Below are 18888 nucleotides of genomic sequence, written 5' to 3' on the forward strand. Positions count from 1 at the left end.
TTTATAAAATATGAATATCTTAAAAAAACTAAAAATTCTATAATAATATAATTTACTATATTCCAATATTTAACTTTTAAATTATTTAATAATTTCTTAATCTCAAAACCTATAGTTTACTCTATTCCAAAATTATATTTGAAAAATATTATTATATTTAATATTTAAATTATTTAATAATTTTTTTAATCTCAAAACTTTTACTTTAAACAAGTTCAAAACAATCACTACAATAACATACTTAGTAGTTAAATGAGTACGCAGAAGTGGGTCCATTGTCTTACAAACAAAAAATATCATACACCAAATTAGTGTTCGCGTAACCTTAAAATTAAATAATAATAATAATAACAATGAAACAACCTTGGTTCATACTTCCCATAGTAACATCTTCCAAGGAAACTGATAAGAGCAAAGAAGGGCCAGGGCAATGACATCCACACCAAACGGCTAAAAGCAAAATTCAACCATGCCTGTATACAAGCTTTGGGAAGCCAGCCCGTTCTCGTGCAGATGTGGTTTCCATTAATACAAATTCATGGGCATGGTGATGGAGGGGATGTAGTTTAGAGGTCAAAGCGTCGGATGAGGCAAAAGTACATTTTGCTTAAAATACGAAAAAAAACACTAATCTTTTCCAAAATCCACAACGAACGAGCAAAAGGGGATCGCCGGCGATGGGTGCATCCCGCCGGCAACCGGAAAACGGTCCCAAGGGCCGCGAAGTGTGGAAGGGTTCCCTATATAATGAAGCCCCACACCCCTTCTCCCCCCACAATTCATCTTCACATTCTTCCCTTATATTTCGTTCCTGCGAAGTGCACGCTTTTCTTCTTGTTCTTCATCGTTTCTGCGAGATTCGAGCGCGTGACTTCAGTCATAGGCGGGGGAAGCACTTCAGAGCGCAGCACAGTACTAATCACAAGTGACCGTCCTGGAGTGATTAAAGGAACTCGCTTTTCTACCAGGTCAGATTTTTACCTACCGTGGCAAAAATATTATCTCCTCTGTTGGATCTGTTTGTCTGCTGGCGAATGTGTCAAATTTTACTCCACGATGAAAACGAATTTACTGCTTTGGATGGCACTTCAATCGGACTGTTTTACTCGGTTGTGGGGCTGTTAATATGGTGTGTTTTTGGAAATCCTTGTGAAACAGGGGTGGGTGTGGATGCTTAGATTTTATCCCTAGGGTTTTACAGGCCTGAGAAGTGTAATAGTGAGAAGTTTCGACCCCACGATTGTCATGGGAACGCCCTCGGGGTTGAGTATTGGTGCAAGGGAGTCATTGAAGAATTGGGGATGTACCAATTAGGGTTTTTAGTATTGGGACTACGGGGCCAAGTCTGGTGGTGAATTCTCTACATTTTGATAGCGCGTGGGGGCAGTTTGTCAGGACTTAAAGTTTTGTTTTAATTCACTGGACAACTGTTTCTGAACTCGAATCGAAAATTCGGAGGATATTCAGCTTTGTAGGTTTTACTCAGAGTTGTGACTAGTCCCTTGAGTGCTTAGAAGATGTAGCTCTCTACATTTTCGAATTTTCTGGTAAGAACATTTCCCTTGTAGATGCTTGTGTGCTTTGTGGTGCCCTTTTCTTCTGATTGCTGTCTTTGTGATGCCTTTGTAATTGTAAAAACAAAAAGTTCCACATTCCTTGTAGTGGATTTTGTTGCATGTTTAACATGACTATTGATTCCCTGTGTGAGAAGATGCAAGAAATGAATGAAATCTGTAATGCCTGTGCTAATTGGGGATAGGAAGTACGTTTGTGAGTTTCTAGGCTGAAACCTGTCTGACCATGTTGCATTTGTCTTTTGCTTAGAATGGTGTTCTGTGTTACGAGAATCCTGAGCAGGATACATTTTCTCTTCTGTTCCCATCCTGGTTCGCCCTTGGATTTATTTTGACACTACAATATATAGTGGGAGAGGGGTGGGGATTTGATTCACAACTTTTAGTATCATTAAAGAAAAGGTTTAATGTTGGGCTTGCCAGTTTTTGGTTTAAATCTATCTGACTGTATTGCACTTGATATGTTGGTAGAAAGGTGCTTAGCTACGTTACCAGTATCATTACGTGGTACCTTTTCCTAGTTCCGTTCTTGTTCTGATTATTTTTCCGATCCCCCACCTTCTCTTGACATGTTAGGGTATTTTTCTTCAATTTTATGTTCTTAGTTTCCTATATTTGTTTCCAGTCCCCCATGTTTGTGATAACACAGGTATTTGGTTGAGAATACGTTTTGAAAGACATTCGGTTGGCAATAGGTCTAAAGCAAACTGAACATTTGAACAATTATGAAAGTTGGCTCGCTTCATTTCTAACATTGCGAAGAATGTTGGTTAGATTGTTATCGTAGCTGTTTGGAATGATATACTGGCATGCGAGGTATGATTAGAGAACAATTAAGGGAGGAGTATTTAGAGTTTGCCTTCTTGATTACCAGATTAGTATCTGGTTTGACATGAATGCATTTACTAAAGCTTGTTTTAGCTAATGGTATCTCGGGAGAGAGGGGATAGCTTCATTATTGGTTTTGTGACAGTAAAGCCGGCTTTGAAAGAAATGTTCCTTAATGCTGCTTTTCTCCATCTGTTCCTGTTTGTCATTCTGTTTTCTTTTTTTTTTTGATAACATAGGTTCTTGGATGACAAAAGGGCTTGAAAGGTATTCATCTTGCAATAAGTCTAAAAGATCTATGGAAGAATTTGGGTGATTAGAAAGCTTATTCACTTCCTTTCTATGGTTGGAAAAGATGCTCATTTGATTTGTATCATATCTGGTTAAAAGGATACTGTCATTCTAGGTATCATGAGAGTTATTAAAGGGAGAATATTCAGAGTGCGTCTTGGTGATTACTAGATTAGTGTAAAGTTTAACATGCATGCATTAACTAAGCTTCGTTTAGTTAAGGGTATCAAAGGAAAAGGGGCATAGCTTAATTAAGGATTTTGTAATATTGAAGGCTTGCTTTCAAAAAAATGTTCTTTTGAGGATTCTATGCTGTCCCACGAATGAGCTTTGTTTTCCATTCTATGATTCTTGAATTTACATTTTTTGTTTGCCTGAATTAAAAAATTACTGATTTAGGGTTCAACTTTAAGGCCGTGTGACCATATATATGGCCTTTGAAAAAGAGGTACGCTTATGCGTCCAAATAAAGTTTACCTTCTCCCTCTGCCTTGTTGGAGTTGATCTTGATGACAAGCATCAATATTTTAATGCATATCCTTCCTATTATAGTTTTACTATCAGATCTTAGAATGGTAGCTGGATTTCATCACTAATATTGTGACTGTGTGCAAGTTTGTGTTTTACTTGTCAATGGCATTATAAGGTCTTTCTTTTAAGAAATCAGGTATAATAGTAAAGATTTAATTGTTGTGACGTAATCTGATTGAAATGACTATTGGGTTTGATCTGTACCAAGGGTTTGCAAGTTTTAAATTTGGTTTCTCATGAATTTACTTCTTGTGCACTTGGATATTATGGGCTCTACATTGAGTTAACAACTGTTTTGTTTGTATGCAGCAACTGTTATGGCAAGTGTTTCAATATCATAAACATTTCTCCATGTTATGGCTTTGGTAGAATTGCTAGGACTTGGATGACACTCTTGAGGGTGAGGTTCATCAAAAAGCATTCACAATTCTTTCTTGCCAAATTTAAAGTTTCACAAATATTTATACACAGATGGGGACTCGAAGAAGACCGTTTCTGGACCTAAATCAACCTCCCAGTGAAGAAGAAGATTCTGAAGTGTTCCATGCATTTCATTCACTACTCCAAGGTCAGGCTCCAGCTCAGCCACCGCCATGTGTTCAGGCTCAACCTCAGCCACTGCCCTGTGTTCAAGGTCAACCTCAGCCATCGACCTGTGTTCAGTCTAAAGCTCAGCCAACGCCAGCTCAGCCAACGCCCCATGTTCAGGCTCAGGCTCAGCCAGTGCCCCATGTTCAGGCTCAGGCTCAGCCAACGCCCCATGTTCAGGCTCAGGCTCAGGCTCAGCCAACGCCCCATGTTCAGGCTCAGGCTCAGGCTCAAGCTCAGCCACCACCCCATGTTCAGGCTCAAGCTCAGCTACCCCCTCATGTTCAGGCTCAAGCTCAGCCATCACCCCAGGTTCACTATCTTCAAGCTCCTTTTTTAATTTTGGACAGACTTTCACGGATTCCAAATGAGCACCATTTTTCTCATGCTCCTTTTGTTTCTGGCTTCCAGCCATTTGTAAGATCCAAGGAAGTGCAAAATGTTCAAGAGCAAATGGCGCAAGACTCCACTGTTAATTGCAGTGGCCGGTCAAAAGTGCTAAGCAGCCAAGACAGTGTAGCATTGAATAATTCTTCACGTTATGCAGAATCAGAATCTACAATGGATGAACACAAGCATGTAGCATCTGTTATGAGTAATGATCCTGGGGTTTCTTCAGAAAATATCGCACAATTCCAGCTCGAAGCTGCTATTGTAAAATCAAATAGTGAACCTAGAAATGAACAAGCGAATGATAGAGAAGAGGGAGAGTGGTCAGATAAAGACGATACAATTGAACCTTCTGGCAAAACTGAAGTAGATTCTTGGGCAGGTAATGATGCTGGAACCAGTAGCAATAGGCCTTTTGTGGAGTCAAAGGCCAAGGAGGCAGTGGAAAAATGCATAGATGATTCCAGCATTTTTGAGGGAGGTTTTGATGTAAATACAGTAAAGATAGAAGTAGACAAGAAATCTATGCTGGATTCCAACAAGAGCAAGGAACTAGATAATGACATCAAATGCGAAGAGTCAACAAATGTTGGTAAGCCTGATGACATTCATGTCAGCACTAAGCCTTTAAGCAGTGACAAAAGCTATGAGGATGATAGCAAAAAAAATGTAACCAATGATGGGTTGGATGATGTGAAAGGGGAGGCACCTCCAGGTAGTCTCCAGCTAAACAGTTCATTTAAGTCAGTTGGGTTGAGTGTGTTGAATAAGCCAAAAGGAGTGAAGGGGCAACATGAATCAAAGTTTGCATCTTGTCTTGGTAACAAGCGTAAGGTTGATGAACAAACAGAAGCAAAGTTGGGGAAAAAACGTAACAGACAGACTATGTTTTTGAATTTGGAAGATGTAAAGCGAGCTGGTCCGATCAAGACACCAACTTCAAAAAGGAAATCTTCAGTTCAATCACCTTCTACTCATTTGCCAAGGGAGAATCATCGCTCTTCACATGCTTCATCTGATGGGTCAGTAGATAAGCAGGGTTGGCTCAACAATAAAGATCAGAGACAGGTAGATTCATCAAGTAGTGAAGGAGGCACCATGCCTGAAATTCAGGATCCCAAAAGGACTGATTACATGTCTGAAGACTCTTCAGCTGTACAAATGTCTAACACTGAAAAGATTCTAAGGGGAAATGTTGTGCCGTGGTCCAAAAGGATGAACTGTAACTCAGAAACTACAGTTGAAGGCTTACCGCCACCAATACCAAGGCAGAGTTCATGGAAGCAAGGACTAGAACAAAAACATGGTAAAGGGCAACAGCTTCTGAATCAGAAGTTGTCAATAGTTTCAGGTCCAGCACGGGACCCATTGGATCAGAGGCCTGCTGGCAAGAAGCATCAGTCAGCATCCAAAAAGCAGGGACTTGGCAATGCATCATATCAGGACACATCTATTGAGCGCCTTCATCGCGAGGTGACAAGTGAAAAGTTTTGGCATCATCCAGGTTAATGATTGCAAACTATGGACTTTTTGTTTTCAAATTTTATCAATGAACCTTTAAGTAAAGCATGACATCTGGGTATAAATGTTCAGTATTTTTCTTCATAAATCTCTTGTTAGCTTTCTCCAGTACTAGGAGGTTTATTTCCTTACATGGGGAAAGTAATTTATTGCAGGTGAGATGGAGCTCCAGTGTGTGCCTGGTCGGTTTGAATCTGCAGAGGGATATGTGCGAGTGTTTGAGCCTTTGTTATTTGAGGAATGTCGAGCACAGTTATACAGCACTTGGGAGGAGCTTTGTGATGTAGTTTCTAGAGATGCATATTCGATGGTTCGTGTCAAGAGTGTTGACAGACGAGAAAGAGGTACATACCACTTTGAATTGTGTCCAATTGAATACTGTTTTTTTGTTTTTTACGTTTCTTTCCTGTCTTAAACCTCTGCTGGTAAAGCATGCTTCCTTGCCATCTCCCCCATCTTGCATTGCAGTAGTAACTGCTAATTTCGTGGTTGTTGTAATATGCATATCTTAAGGTATGACTGCAACTGAAGTTAACTTGTACTGTTTTTTAATCGTAAAGCATGGTTCATTTGTATTTTTTGCAGTGTACAGTTCAGAATGTTTGTACACTATTATCTCTGTGCTTGCCCAAGGATGGATTCTCATAGTGACAATTCTTTGAGGCATTTCAAGCCAAAAGGGTTGGAGAAGGCCATTTTGTTAAGGAGGGTGGATGGTATTATTCAGGGGTGAACGGTATTTTTGAGGGCTTGCAAATAGATTCTTTCTCTTAATTTTTTTTTGGTCAGTTGTGGGGATTGGTGAAGGCTAACCATCTTGTTTTGCATTGGTGCTTTATGTTTTGCATTGGATTTGTTGTTTTTAATTTTTTCTTCAATTTGTTAACTTTGTAATATCTAGAAACCTTTCTTTACTATTTTTTGTCATGATTTTTGGTGACATCATTTTTCCTATCACTCCAACTTGCTTGGAAGTGAGACATATGTACTTATTATGTGACCTTATTGTGCACTTTGATTTCCAAATCGATGAGTTTTGGTAAATCTTTCAATCTTTATTACCTAATGCATGAAGATATGGATGGAACAGATGTGAATTAACTTGCTTGGTCACAACAAAATGTTTGTAGTTGTTTATTGCAAGTTTCTGAAGAGAACAAATATAAAATCTTGATTCTTTAAATGCAACTTTGTGCAAGAATGCAGAAATGTGATATCAGTAAATTAGAAAAAAATGGAGTTTGTTTCCCATCATTATGCTTTCAAATGTATGTTACAATGTCTACTACTCAAAATTGACAAGGATTTATGATTTCTTGGATATTATCATCATTCATTTTTTGTTATGCCCAAAAAATGAATAAATCTGACTAATATGACTCCGGATTTAAAAAATATGCAGGTCTTTGATAACATAGTGATCTTGTTGGTTTCTTCAACAGGCTCATTGACATGTTTTTAAAGCCTCTATCTCTGGTATTGAACTCCTGCTGGTTAATTCACATTGCAATCACATTGCTTTGTTTGGATGACTCATGGTTAACTCTAAATGTTGCTTATGGGTAATCCTGTAGCGTATTTGATTTAGTGGGTGCAGTACCACTAGTTGAGCTAACGTGTCAATATTGTTCAACAGTTTAAACATGACGTTGGTACCCCAACTTTTTGTTTTTGCAGCCTTCTAGCTTTTGCAACTTTGCTATATTTTACATCCTGAAATGTTCGACTATAAAATATGTAAAGAGTAAAATGTTTTGCTACCCATATTTCTAGTAAATACCCAAAAATCATATAATTGAAAACATCTAGGAAAATCAGGACACTTGATTTTTCTTTTTCCCACAGTTACCCTGAATCTGCTAATTTCAACAAATTAAGTAATTATTCCTTTCTCCCAAATTCTGAAAATGCCTTATTTTGGTAAAAATATTATTGGGCAGATTTATTAACATATACTAACTCATTGGATAACCAGCCGCAAGCCACATGCACGCCTCACATATATCCACATTTTCCTCCAATGTGCTTTTCTTAGAAGTTGTACTAAGAAAGTGTAAAACATTGCCCTGAATCCGAGACCCTTGCCAGTGTACTATGGTTTCAGTGTAGTATATTTGTCTTCCTATTCCGTTGGAATATGGGTTCTGATCAGAAATGTTATCACTGGAGTAAGATATGGAATTGTTTCAATTAAAGCAATTCTGTCATTTGACTCTGGATTTGTATAATTGGTCAAAAACAGCTTGTGTATTGTATATTTGATAAAATCATAAAAGTGATAATAATGCCTGTCCATTTGTGGGCTTTTGGCATTCACAAGTAAATTAGTCAAGTTTAGAACTCGTTAGCTTAAATCAACTATTTAGATTTGAACTATCTATTGGCAATGCTGCAAATGATGAGTAGTAGGAAGGGAATTGATGTAAAGTTCTGAATCTTCTATGGGCTATAGATCATTCAGCAGGAATGCATGATACTAGACTAAGTCACATGGTTTGGGTTCGGCAATGATTAGGTTCGATTCAAGTTCAAATTGATATGTGGAGAATTGGAATTTTTACTTTTTCATTGAAGAGTATGCAGGAAGTTTAGAGGAATAATGTCATTGGATCACTTTGCACTAGTATAGTTTGCTGTTGCAAGTTGGAACTACTGTCAATGATTACTGCTCTTTTTATATATTAGAACTTTTTTAAATTTACTTGATATGCACATCATTATGCAGGAAGTTTAGAGGAATAATGTCATTGGATCACTTTCTTTTGCACTAGTATAGTTTGCTGTTGCAAGTTGGAACTACTGTCAATGATTACTGCTCTTTTTATATATTAGAACTTTTTTAAATTTACTTGATATGCACATCATTATGTATAAAATACATGTATAATCTTCCTTGCATTCTGAGATGTTAGGTTTAATAGGGTAGTATTCATATTTGTATCATTACGCTAAGGAGCTCTCTTAGATGTGTAGTTTTTAGATATTAAGATTAATTTGGCAAGTTTGTGATGTGTGGGCATTAGGTTGGTATGACGTCACAGTTATTCCGACACACGAATACAAGTTTTCATTCAAGGAGGGTGATGTGGCTATATTATCTACACCGAAGCCAGGACCAGGTTTGCTCTGTTGTGTGTTTGTGTTTATTTATTTATTTAAATCTGTTTTTTATCAATATTTCTTTTTCGCTTTTTTAAAGTAAATTAATAAGTCGAACACACTAGTTTGATTTCTAATTCAATCAGGGTTTTCCTTTAACAGGTAGGTTTAGGAGGATCAGTTCTGGGAACACAGGTGATCTCGAAGCTAAAGGTGGTGACCTAACTGCTAGAGTAGCTGGTACTGTTCGCAAATACTCACCAATTGATACTCGTGATCCTGATGGAGCTATTGTTCATTTCTATGTGGGTGATTCATTTGATCATAGCAGGTATTTCTAAATTCACACAGGTGATGTTTTATTTAAATAGCAAGAGATTTTAATATTATTCTGAGAATGCTTTATTTGATGCACAGCAAAGCAAATGATGATCATATTCTAATGAAACTTCAAAGGAACGCAGCTTGGTACCTAACAGTCCTTGGATCCCTTGCCACAACTCAAAGGGAATATGTGGCTTTGCATGCTTTTCGGCGTCTTAATACCCAGGTAATAATTGTGTATTAGTCACTGTTAAATATAGTAGTTTTTTGCTTCAGTTTTCTTAATTGTCGTCTGCTGTCTTTGCCACATTCCAGATGCAAAGAGCAATTTTAGATCCTAGCCCGGAGCACTTTCCCAAGTATGAGGAGCAGCCTCCAGCAATGCCTGAATGTTTTACATCAAATTTTACAGAACATCTTCATAGGACATTCAATACTCCACAGCTTGCAGCTATTCAGTGGGCTGCTATGCATACTGCTGCTGGTACGAATGGAGTTGGATCTGCTAGGAGGCAGGAGCCTTGGCCTTTCACTTTGGTACAAGGGCCTCCAGGGACTGGAAAGACACATACGGTGTGGGGGATGTTAAATGTAATTCATCTTGTCCAATATCAACACTATTATGGTGCATTGCTTAAGAAACTTGCACCTGAAAGCTACAGGCAAGCCAGTGATAATTTGAGTAGTTTTGGGGGTACTGGCACAGGATCCATTGAAGATGTTTTGCAGAATATGGATCAAAATCTGTTTCCTATGCTACATAAACTTTGTCCTAAACCACGAATGCTTGTCTGTGCTCCGTCGAATGCTGCTACAGATGAGTTGTTGCAGCGTGTCCTTGATCGTGGTTTTATTGATGGAGAAATGAAGATTTACCGTCCTGATGTTGCTAGGGTCGGTGTGGACTCACAAAATCGTGCTGCACAGGCAGTATCTGTGGAGCGGAGGGCTGATCACCTCTTAGTCAAGGGACGTGAGGAAGTAATAGGGCATATGCAACAGCTCCGTGCTAGAGAGGGACACTTAGTTCAGCAAATCATTGCTCTCCGGAGGGACTTGAGTGCAACAGCTGCTGCTGGCCGTTCCCAAGGAACAGTTGGGGTTGATCCTGAAGTTCTGGTTGCACGTGATCAGAGTCGTGATGCAATGTTGCAAAATCTTGCAGCAGTAGTGGAAGAACGGGATAAAGTATTAGTTGAGTTATCTCGTCTTTTTATTTTGGAAAGTCGCTTCCGTCCAGGTGGTAAATTTGTTATGGAAGAAGCTCGAGCAAATCTCGAGGCAAGTTTTGCCAATGAGGCTGAGATTGTATTCACTACTGTTTCAAGTAGTGGTCGTAAGTTATTTCAGCGTCTGGCTCATGGTTTTGACATGGTTGTCATAGATGAGGCTGCTCAGGCCAGTGAAGTAGCTGTGTTACCTCCCCTTTCCTTGGGTGCTGCGCGGTGTGTTCTGGTTGGGGATCCACAACAGCTACCTGCAACGGTAATTAGCCAGGCAGCTGGCACCTTGCAATATAGTCGAAGCCTTTTTGAACGCTTCCAGCAGGCAGGGTGTCCAACTATGTTGTTGTCTGTGCAATACCGAATGCATCCTCAAATTCGTGATTTCCCTTCGAGATATTTTTATCAGAATCGATTAAGTGACAGTGAAAGTGTTATGAAGCGGACTGATGAAATTTATTATAAAGACCCTTTATTAAAGCCTTATATATTTTATGATATAACTCATGGAAGAGAATCTCACAGAGGTGGCTCTGTTTCATATCAGAATATTCATGAAGCACAATTTGCCCTGCAGTTGTATGAACATCTTCAGAAATTTGTGAAGTCTGCGGGCATTAAGGTTTCTGTTGGCATTATCACACCATACAAGCTACAGCTGAAATGTTTGCAGCGGGAGTTTGAAAGTGTTCTTAGCACTGAAGAGGGAAAAGGGTTATATATTAACACAGTAGATGCTTTTCAGGGTCAGGAGCGAGATGTGATCATCATGTCTTGTGTCCGAGCTTCTGGCCATGGTGTGGGTTTTGTTGCTGATATTCGTCGGATGAACGTGGCTTTGACAAGAGCTCGCAGAGGACTTTGGGTATGTGTGTTTATATTTCTTCTTATGTGGTTAGTTGAAAGTTTGCATAAATTTGTGTGAATATTTGAAAATTTCATAATTGTACTTATTCAATGCTTACTGTTGTTCATTTTGTACAGGTTATGGGTAATGCTGCAGCACTGAAGCAGTCAAATGACTGGTCAGCGTTAATTGATGATGCAAAAGCAAGGGGGTGTTACATGGACATGGATTCTCTTCCTAGAGATTTTTTTCCTTCCAGGCATTCTTCTTTTGCTTCATCTCAAGCTAGGCCCCTCCCTCCTAATATGAGGACCCCAAGGTTGGGAGGTTCAAATCAGAGACAACCAGATACATTTGCAGATTCCACTGGTCTTCGACAGAGTGATGAAAATTTGAATGTAATTGCTAGAAATGGGTCCTACGGGAATTTGAGGGGTCATTCAGAGTACCCTTCAGAAGAGTTTGGAGCTTCCTCTGAGAAATCAAAAGATGTATGGCAACAACCTTTGGTAAGACCAGACAGGGCTGCACCGGAGGAGCCAAGAGGGACATCAATACGATCTGACAGAGATGTGGGCAAGTATGCTTGAAAACTTGAACAAGCACAATGTAATGTAATGCGATGTGCATATTCACAGAAATATGCGCAGTGAACAGAGCGGGAAATCACATATACAAATGAAATTCTCTCGAAGCTACAGACAGTTCTCTGAAGCTTCTGGCATAAACAGATTTTGGAAATGATTATGGGTGATTGAATTATGTAGATTCGTGTTTTCTTGTAAATATTCAATACACACATACCACACCATGTCATAAGAAGCAAAATGCTCGGAGAGATTTCTTCAGAATTTGTAAATTCATTGATGCTCAGATGAGCCGACAGAATGAATGTACTTAGGCTCTGTCATCCATCAAATTCTTGATGCAGGAAACAAAGATTTATTTTTCAGAATGAAAAAAGCTACATTGCTCAGCAGTTTTTCCCCTGAGGAATGAGTCAGATCTGAAGGTCGACATTCTGATACTTGGTTGGCCATTCTGTATAATACACCCTCTTTACCTGTAAAGTCTCTCTTTCAGAAAATCTGAGAGGTGAGACCAAATATTTATGTCTTGATTCTGTACATTTGTTCGCACAATAAAAATATTCTTTAAGCAGGTTTACTGCCGTACGGATTTGTATGAATGAAATGTTTTGTACTTTAGTTAGAATCCCTTTTTGGGATTTCGATCGAAGATATATGATGTAACTTGCATTAAACATTTTCATTTTCAGTTACAGTGATTAGGATATATCTAATTCTTTGGCTATCCATGAAGTCGTCAATGCACAATACATGGGCCGACTTATTTAGCTGTGATATTCATATTGCCCTTGTTATTTTGTCCTTTTTTCTTGTTTTCTGTCCCTGGACAAGAAATAAGATTTAGCTGGTTGCTCTGTGTTTGTCTGATCTTTTATTCAAAATTTTTGATACAATCCTCTATAATTCCATAGTTGATTCGAATATTTCCGTATCACTTACAATATTCTTTGGCGCTCTTTCGTACAGTATTGTCCTTTAGACTCTCTCTAGCTTCTAGTATATCGGGGCTCTACTTTCTAAAGAGCGGCTATTACGGATGGGGTTCAGATTATGCTTTCGCGCATTGTGGCCAGTTCGAGACTACCCGACATTTATTTTTGGGTTGGAGATGTGCATGTGCCAAAATGACTTCATTTGAAGTACTTGCAACTCTATACATTGTGCAGAAGCTTTGTTGGGTGGCTGTATTTTTGTGTTGGTGATCTGCTTGTGCCAAAAATGACTTAATTTGAAGTACTTGCAACTCTATACATTGCTGAAGCTTTGTGTGTAGCTTTTTATAGCGTAGTGTTTTCTCTTTTGTTAATTTTAACGAGGCTGATTTACGAGTTAAAGGTGCAATTCAGGGTCAAAAGCACTTTCGTATAGAGAAGAGATGCATGTGGATGTTCTATTGAGGCACCGTTTGGTACGAAGGCCTTCCTTTTGACATTCAGGTAGGCGTGCCCATTTGTACATTATACTGTATTTTATTCTTGATGTAAAATACATGAGAAATGATACACGGAAATAATATCTAGCTGCTTGGCGGATCTGTTTTAGGTTTTGTTTATCTTATCGATTCATTACAAATGGTGACTTCAAGATCTCTATGGTGACTTCAAGATCTCTTTCTGGTCGGTGCATGATGCTGTTTATTTATTTCCTTTGCATGGATTTATATTTTTGAAGATGGTACAATGCAAAAGCCTCTATAAAAGTATTTCGGGTTGTTTAAACCTGAAAGCATGTAGCTTATAGATGAAAAATAGTCTAGAAATCCTTGTCAATCTGGCACCCTTGCATTTGGGTATTTAGTATTTACCATAGTTTGTAGATGAAAAATAGATTAGAATGCCTTAAAGGGCAAGATGATTGTGTGAATGGTTATTATTAGTAGGCATTGAAGTTATTATTATTTTGAGTAAATAATGTATTTATTATTTTATATAAATATTATATTGGGATAACTAATGCTGACATCAGCATTATGAATTTCAACAATGGTATTAAGATATGGATTTGATTTTTATAATTTGCATATGAATATTTGTAAATGGTTATTATTTAGTAGATTTTAAATTTATTACTTCGTATATAATATATATTAGGACATCATAATTACGATCTTTTTAAATACTGGATCATTAAATGTTTTCAATGCAATAATAGTGAATTTTTTCACAAAACATGATTTCCAACACTAGTAAATAAATCCTAAAATCTTATGTCGATACAAAAAAAAACCCTGGAAAGACAATTGAAAATTATTGATACAAGTTTTTACAAGTAATGCGTCTGTGTAGTAGCAAGATGACCTTAATATCTTATTTTGAGCCGAAAAAATCCCTTTAAAGACCCTTAAAAGGCGAATGATATTTATTAACTTTTTTTTTTTATGCTAGAGGAAAAACCTGTGAACAATTTATGAAACCAACGTTTTCGACTAGCTAGGTGAGTCCATCATCAGGGCAATGAGATCTGTATTTTTGAAGATCTTGAGTTAAGATGTAAATAAAAAAGTTTACTTAGGAAAACAAATACCCTCTGCTTAAAAGATCTTGAGTTAAGATGAATCTATGTTTAGTATGCAATGCTTGATATCTGACAGGACACTGTTGTTGATATCGTACAGCCCAATGCTTTGTTCAGTCTTTGTTCAAATGAATTTATGAAACCAACGTTTCGGACTAGCTAGGTGAGTCCATCATCAGGGCAATGAGATCTGTATTTTTGAAGATCTTGAGTTAAGATGTAAATAAAATTTTTTATTTAGGAAAACAAATACCCTCTGCTTAAAAGATCTTGAGTTAAGATGAATCTATGTTTAGTATGCAATGCTTGATATCTGACAGGACACTGTTGTTGATATCGTACAGCCCAATGCTTTGTTCAGTCTTTCTCCTCATTTTAATTACATGCACTCAGAATCCTCTTTAATAATAATCATTTAATTTCAAGATTATACATAAGCTAGGCACAAAACCAAATTGGTGCATTAGAAGCTCTGGGCTTACTTACCTTTATTTAGCAATTTGATTACTACAATCGTACAGCCCAATGCTTTGTTCAGTCTTTCTCCTCATTTTAGTCACATGCACCCAGAATCCTCTTTAATAATAATCATTTAATTTTAAGATTATACTTGAGCTAGGCACAAAACCAAATTGGTGCATTAGAAGATCTGGGCTTATAAGACTTGGTGCTTTAGAAGCTCTGGGCTTATAAGACTTGGTGCATTAGAAGCTCTGGCTTATAACACAAGGGATATAAGCAAGAAACTTGCACCCAGAATCCTCTTTAATAATAATCATTTAATTTTAAGATTATACTTGAGCTAGGCACAAAACCAAATTGGTGCAACACAAGGGATATAAGCAAGAAACTTGCACTCAGAATCCTCTTTAATAATAATCATTTAATTTTAAGATTATACTTGAGCTAGGCACAAAACCAAATTGGTGCATTAGAAGCTCTGGCTTATAACACAAAGGTGTAGATACTCTACCTTGGATTTGAACTTACATATAACCTTTAAAAAATTTCTTAAGCATTAAATCCAATATAACGCAAGAATATATACAAATCATTATAAAGAGGGATACTAAATCCTAGTACATTTTTTTCATAATTCTGCTGGATATCATCAACAATAGAAAACGTTGGGCGCTATTTGAAATTTTGCAACAATAGAAGACGTTGGGCGCTATTTGAAATTTTGCATGTGTCCAGGTCACTTGGGATCCATCCTCTTTAATAATAATCATTTAATTTTAAGATTATACTTGAGCTAGGCACAAAACCAAATTGGTGCATTAGAAGCTCTGGGCTTATAAGACATGGTGCATTAGAAGCTCTGGGCTTATAAGACTTGGTGCATTAGAAGCTCTGGCTTATAACACAAAGGTGTAGATACTCTACCTTGGATTTGAACTTACATATAACCTTTAAAAAATTTCTTAAGCATTAAATCCAATATAACGCAAGAATATATACAAATCATTATAAAGAGGGATACTAAATCCTAGTACATTTTTTTCATAATTCTGCTGGATATCATCAACAATAGAAAACGTTGGGCGCTATTTGAAATTTTGCAACAATAGAAAACGTTGGGCGCTATTTGAAATTTTGCATGTGTCCAGGTCACTTGGGATCCTCTCCGCTGTATGTTGTCGACAATAGAGAACGCTGGATGCCATTTGAAATTTTGTATGTGTCCAGGTCACTTGGCTCGGGATCCTATATGTTGAATATGGTTTGTCAGATATATATCATCCTCTCTGCTGAATATCGTCGACAATAGAGAACGCTGGATGCTATTTGAAATTTTCCATGTGTCCAGGTCACTTGACTCGGGATCCTATATGTTGAATATGTTTTGTCAAATATATATCCTTTGGCAGTTTCATGGTTACAGGTGGTTTTACGGACCCTGAGGCACTTCTTTTAATGGGTAAATAAATACAAAGAGAATGAACGGTACTAGCCGAGAAACAAACGGCAAGTTGTTGAGATGCTAACAGCAAGGTTTGGCTGTATGCAGCAGCATCCAACAGCCATAAATTCTAGTCCGGCGAGCAAATACGTGAACCTAGAGTTGAATTTAGCTGTGAGCTCCCCTAGCGAACATCTTAGAAAATGAAAGGGGATTCCAGGTAATAGTAAGAAATACAAGATTACAAGTTCGTGTGAAATTCTATACAGCATTAGAAGGTTGCAAATCTCAACTGAAATTCCGAACAGCGAGTGAAGGCTACAAGATCTCTCCTATTAAACAGGGTGGATAATAGTTGTGTCCAATTCTTGAACTAAGGACTCCAGGTAATAGTAAGAAATACAAGCTTACAAGTTCGTGTGAAATTCTATACAGCATTAGAAGGTTGCAAATCTCAACTGAAGTTCCGAACAGCAAGTGAAGGCTGCAAGATCTCTCCGACTAAACAGGCTGGGTAATAGTTGTGTCCAATGCTTGAACTGAAGCTCGCTGTATATCTGACAAACCATATGCTACATAGAGGCATTTGAGTTACTGTCTGTTCTGGGGAGGTACAGGCCTTCGCTACAGATGATTGTGGTGCCCTCTGCTACCGTGTGACTTGCAGATGTAAGGAATTTTGTTAATTTTTGTGATGATAACGTTCAAATAGTATGCTTTCATTAAACATTGTTATAAATGACAGGTTTCTTTGGCGGTTGGCTTTATCTTTATCACACAATGGCAGTAACATTCTTCAATTGTTTCTCATGTTAACTGTCTCTATTTCAGAAGCAGTGTGGGTTAAATGAATGAAAATTATTGTTTCATCTACATTCCAACGACAGTGAATGTTCATACCTGGTGATGGAGATGGAGATGTAGCTGTTGTCAGTATGACTAGGCCCTGTCTACGGATCTCTGGCTGCAGTGGCCATGAACGTGCCATGTGATGTTTTTGCAAAATGATCTGCAAATTATTAACCCAACAATCTGCTACAAATTTGTACGTACACAAGGAAAGGATAAATATTGGCCCGTGAGGATAGTCTGCGTGGTTTGTATATCTGTGACTCCAGAAAAGGTGTACCGTAGTGAAACATTCACTGCCACCATATCAATTGGGGTCTTCTTCCATTGGTGAAACTCAGATCACGTTGACTCAGAGATTCCATCACATTGCAAGGCGATTTGTACGACAAAAGTGATCACGAGCTTACAACTTGGCAGATGTTTGGTCCTTTGTTCGACTGTTTCTATACACATCATTAGTGCACTGTCTTTTCAACACTATCATGCATACTTCATTTATCTGTTGAGTTACATAGTCTCTGTGGTAGTAGGGGAAAGTGATGAAACATGGTCAACTGGGAGTTGGTTATGTTATAGTGGTAAAAATGAATGTTATGCAGGGTAAGATCTGAAAATAATGTAATATTGTCTTCTGGGGTGTGTTTTTCTATGAGAGCGGGGCATTGATATTTCTCTCTGAAATTCAAATCTCTCTATGTTACATGTTTTTCATGCATATATATTTGTTTTTGTAACGGTAAATAATCTAATATTTGAAGTTTTCTCTATGTTACATGTTTTTTGATGTATAAATTTATATATGTGGGTTTTTTTATTTTTATTTTCTGTTTGTTATCTTTTCTTAATAAGTTTACTCGTATTTTCTCTCAGCCCCATGCTTTGCTGGGTGGGGGGAGGGGAAATTGGGAATTATATGCCAAAAAATTCAGAATTTTGGGTGAAAAAATTCGGAATTTTGGGGGTGGGAAAATTTATTATTTTATATAAAATATGAAAAATAGAACTCGATAATGTGAATGATTAAATTTACTATTTTATATGAAATATAATAATTGAATTGAAAGTTATAAAATATGAAAATTCAGAATTCGATAATTTGAATAGTTAAATTTATTATTTTATATGAAATATAATAATTGAATTGAAAGTTATGAAAAACAAACTAACATAATAAAACGGAAGAAAAAATTCAGAATTTTGTGGGGGCGATGGAAATTTTGTGGGTCTGGGAAAATCGGGAAATATATGCCAAAAAAATTTCAGAATTTTGTTTTTAATAATTTGGATTGATTAAATTTATTATTTCAGATGGAATATAAGAAATCAGATTTTTTAATAATTTGGATGATTAAATTTATTATTTTATATATGAAATATGAGAACTGGGACATTTGTTTTCGATATGAAATTAATTATTGAATTGGAAATTATAAAAAACAAGTTAACATAAAACATAAATAAAAAGTTTGAATGATTAAATTTATTATTTCATATGAAATATAATAATTATTAAATTGCAAGATATAAAAATAAACTAAATTAACATAAAACATAAATAAAAAGAAAAAATTTGAATAATTAAATTTATTATTTCATATGAAATATAATTATTGAATTGCAAGATACAGAAACATAAAACATAAAAAGAGAGGTATAAAAAAATGAGGTTAGAGGAAAATGTAAAAATAAAAGGTCTGAAGTGCGTGCTCATCCTTAATTTTTGCAACCATTGGTTGTGGTTCTATTAGACTTTGATATGGGTTTCATATTGAATCTTTTTGTTTTGCTTTCAATTTGGCTACATATTGACATA

The 18888-nt window shown here is 37.0% G+C and overlaps 1 protein-coding gene across 9 annotated transcripts; it reads left to right on the top strand.

The window, feature by feature from the left end:
• Nucleotides 1-762: 762 nt before the first annotated feature.
• On the top strand, nt 763-16857 carry LOC149161870 (P-loop containing nucleoside triphosphate hydrolases superfamily protein). Of its 9 annotated transcripts, XM_089437069.1 has the most exons (12): nt 764-968; nt 3534-4124; nt 4224-5706; nt 5879-6067; nt 8747-8842; nt 8985-9153; nt 9240-9372; nt 9462-11234; nt 11354-12311; nt 12773-13039; nt 13153-13242; nt 15931-16857. In XM_089437069.1, exons 2-9 carry the CDS (start codon nt 3696-3698, stop codon nt 11804-11806), a joined length of 4725 nt encoding a protein of 1574 aa, XP_089293195.1. In that variant the 5' UTR covers nt 764-968; nt 3534-3695; the 3' UTR covers nt 11807-12311; nt 12773-13039; nt 13153-13242; nt 15931-16857. The 9 variants fall into 9 exon arrangements, with proteins under 9 accessions (XP_089293194.1, XP_089293195.1, XP_089293190.1 ...); XM_089437068.1 differs by having other exon boundaries at nt 763-968; nt 3696-5706; XM_089437064.1 differs by having other exon boundaries at nt 764-1547; nt 3534-5706.
• The last annotated feature ends 2031 nt before the right edge of the window (nt 16858-18888 follow it).

Source organism: Pinus tabuliformis, chromosome 5_2 (genome assembly GCF_031772625.1).
Source record: "Pinus tabuliformis cultivar Carrire ecotype Pingquan chromosome 5_2, CPIR1, whole genome shotgun sequence".
NCBI classification, from domain to species: Eukaryota; Viridiplantae; Streptophyta; class Pinopsida; order Pinales; family Pinaceae; genus Pinus; species Pinus tabuliformis.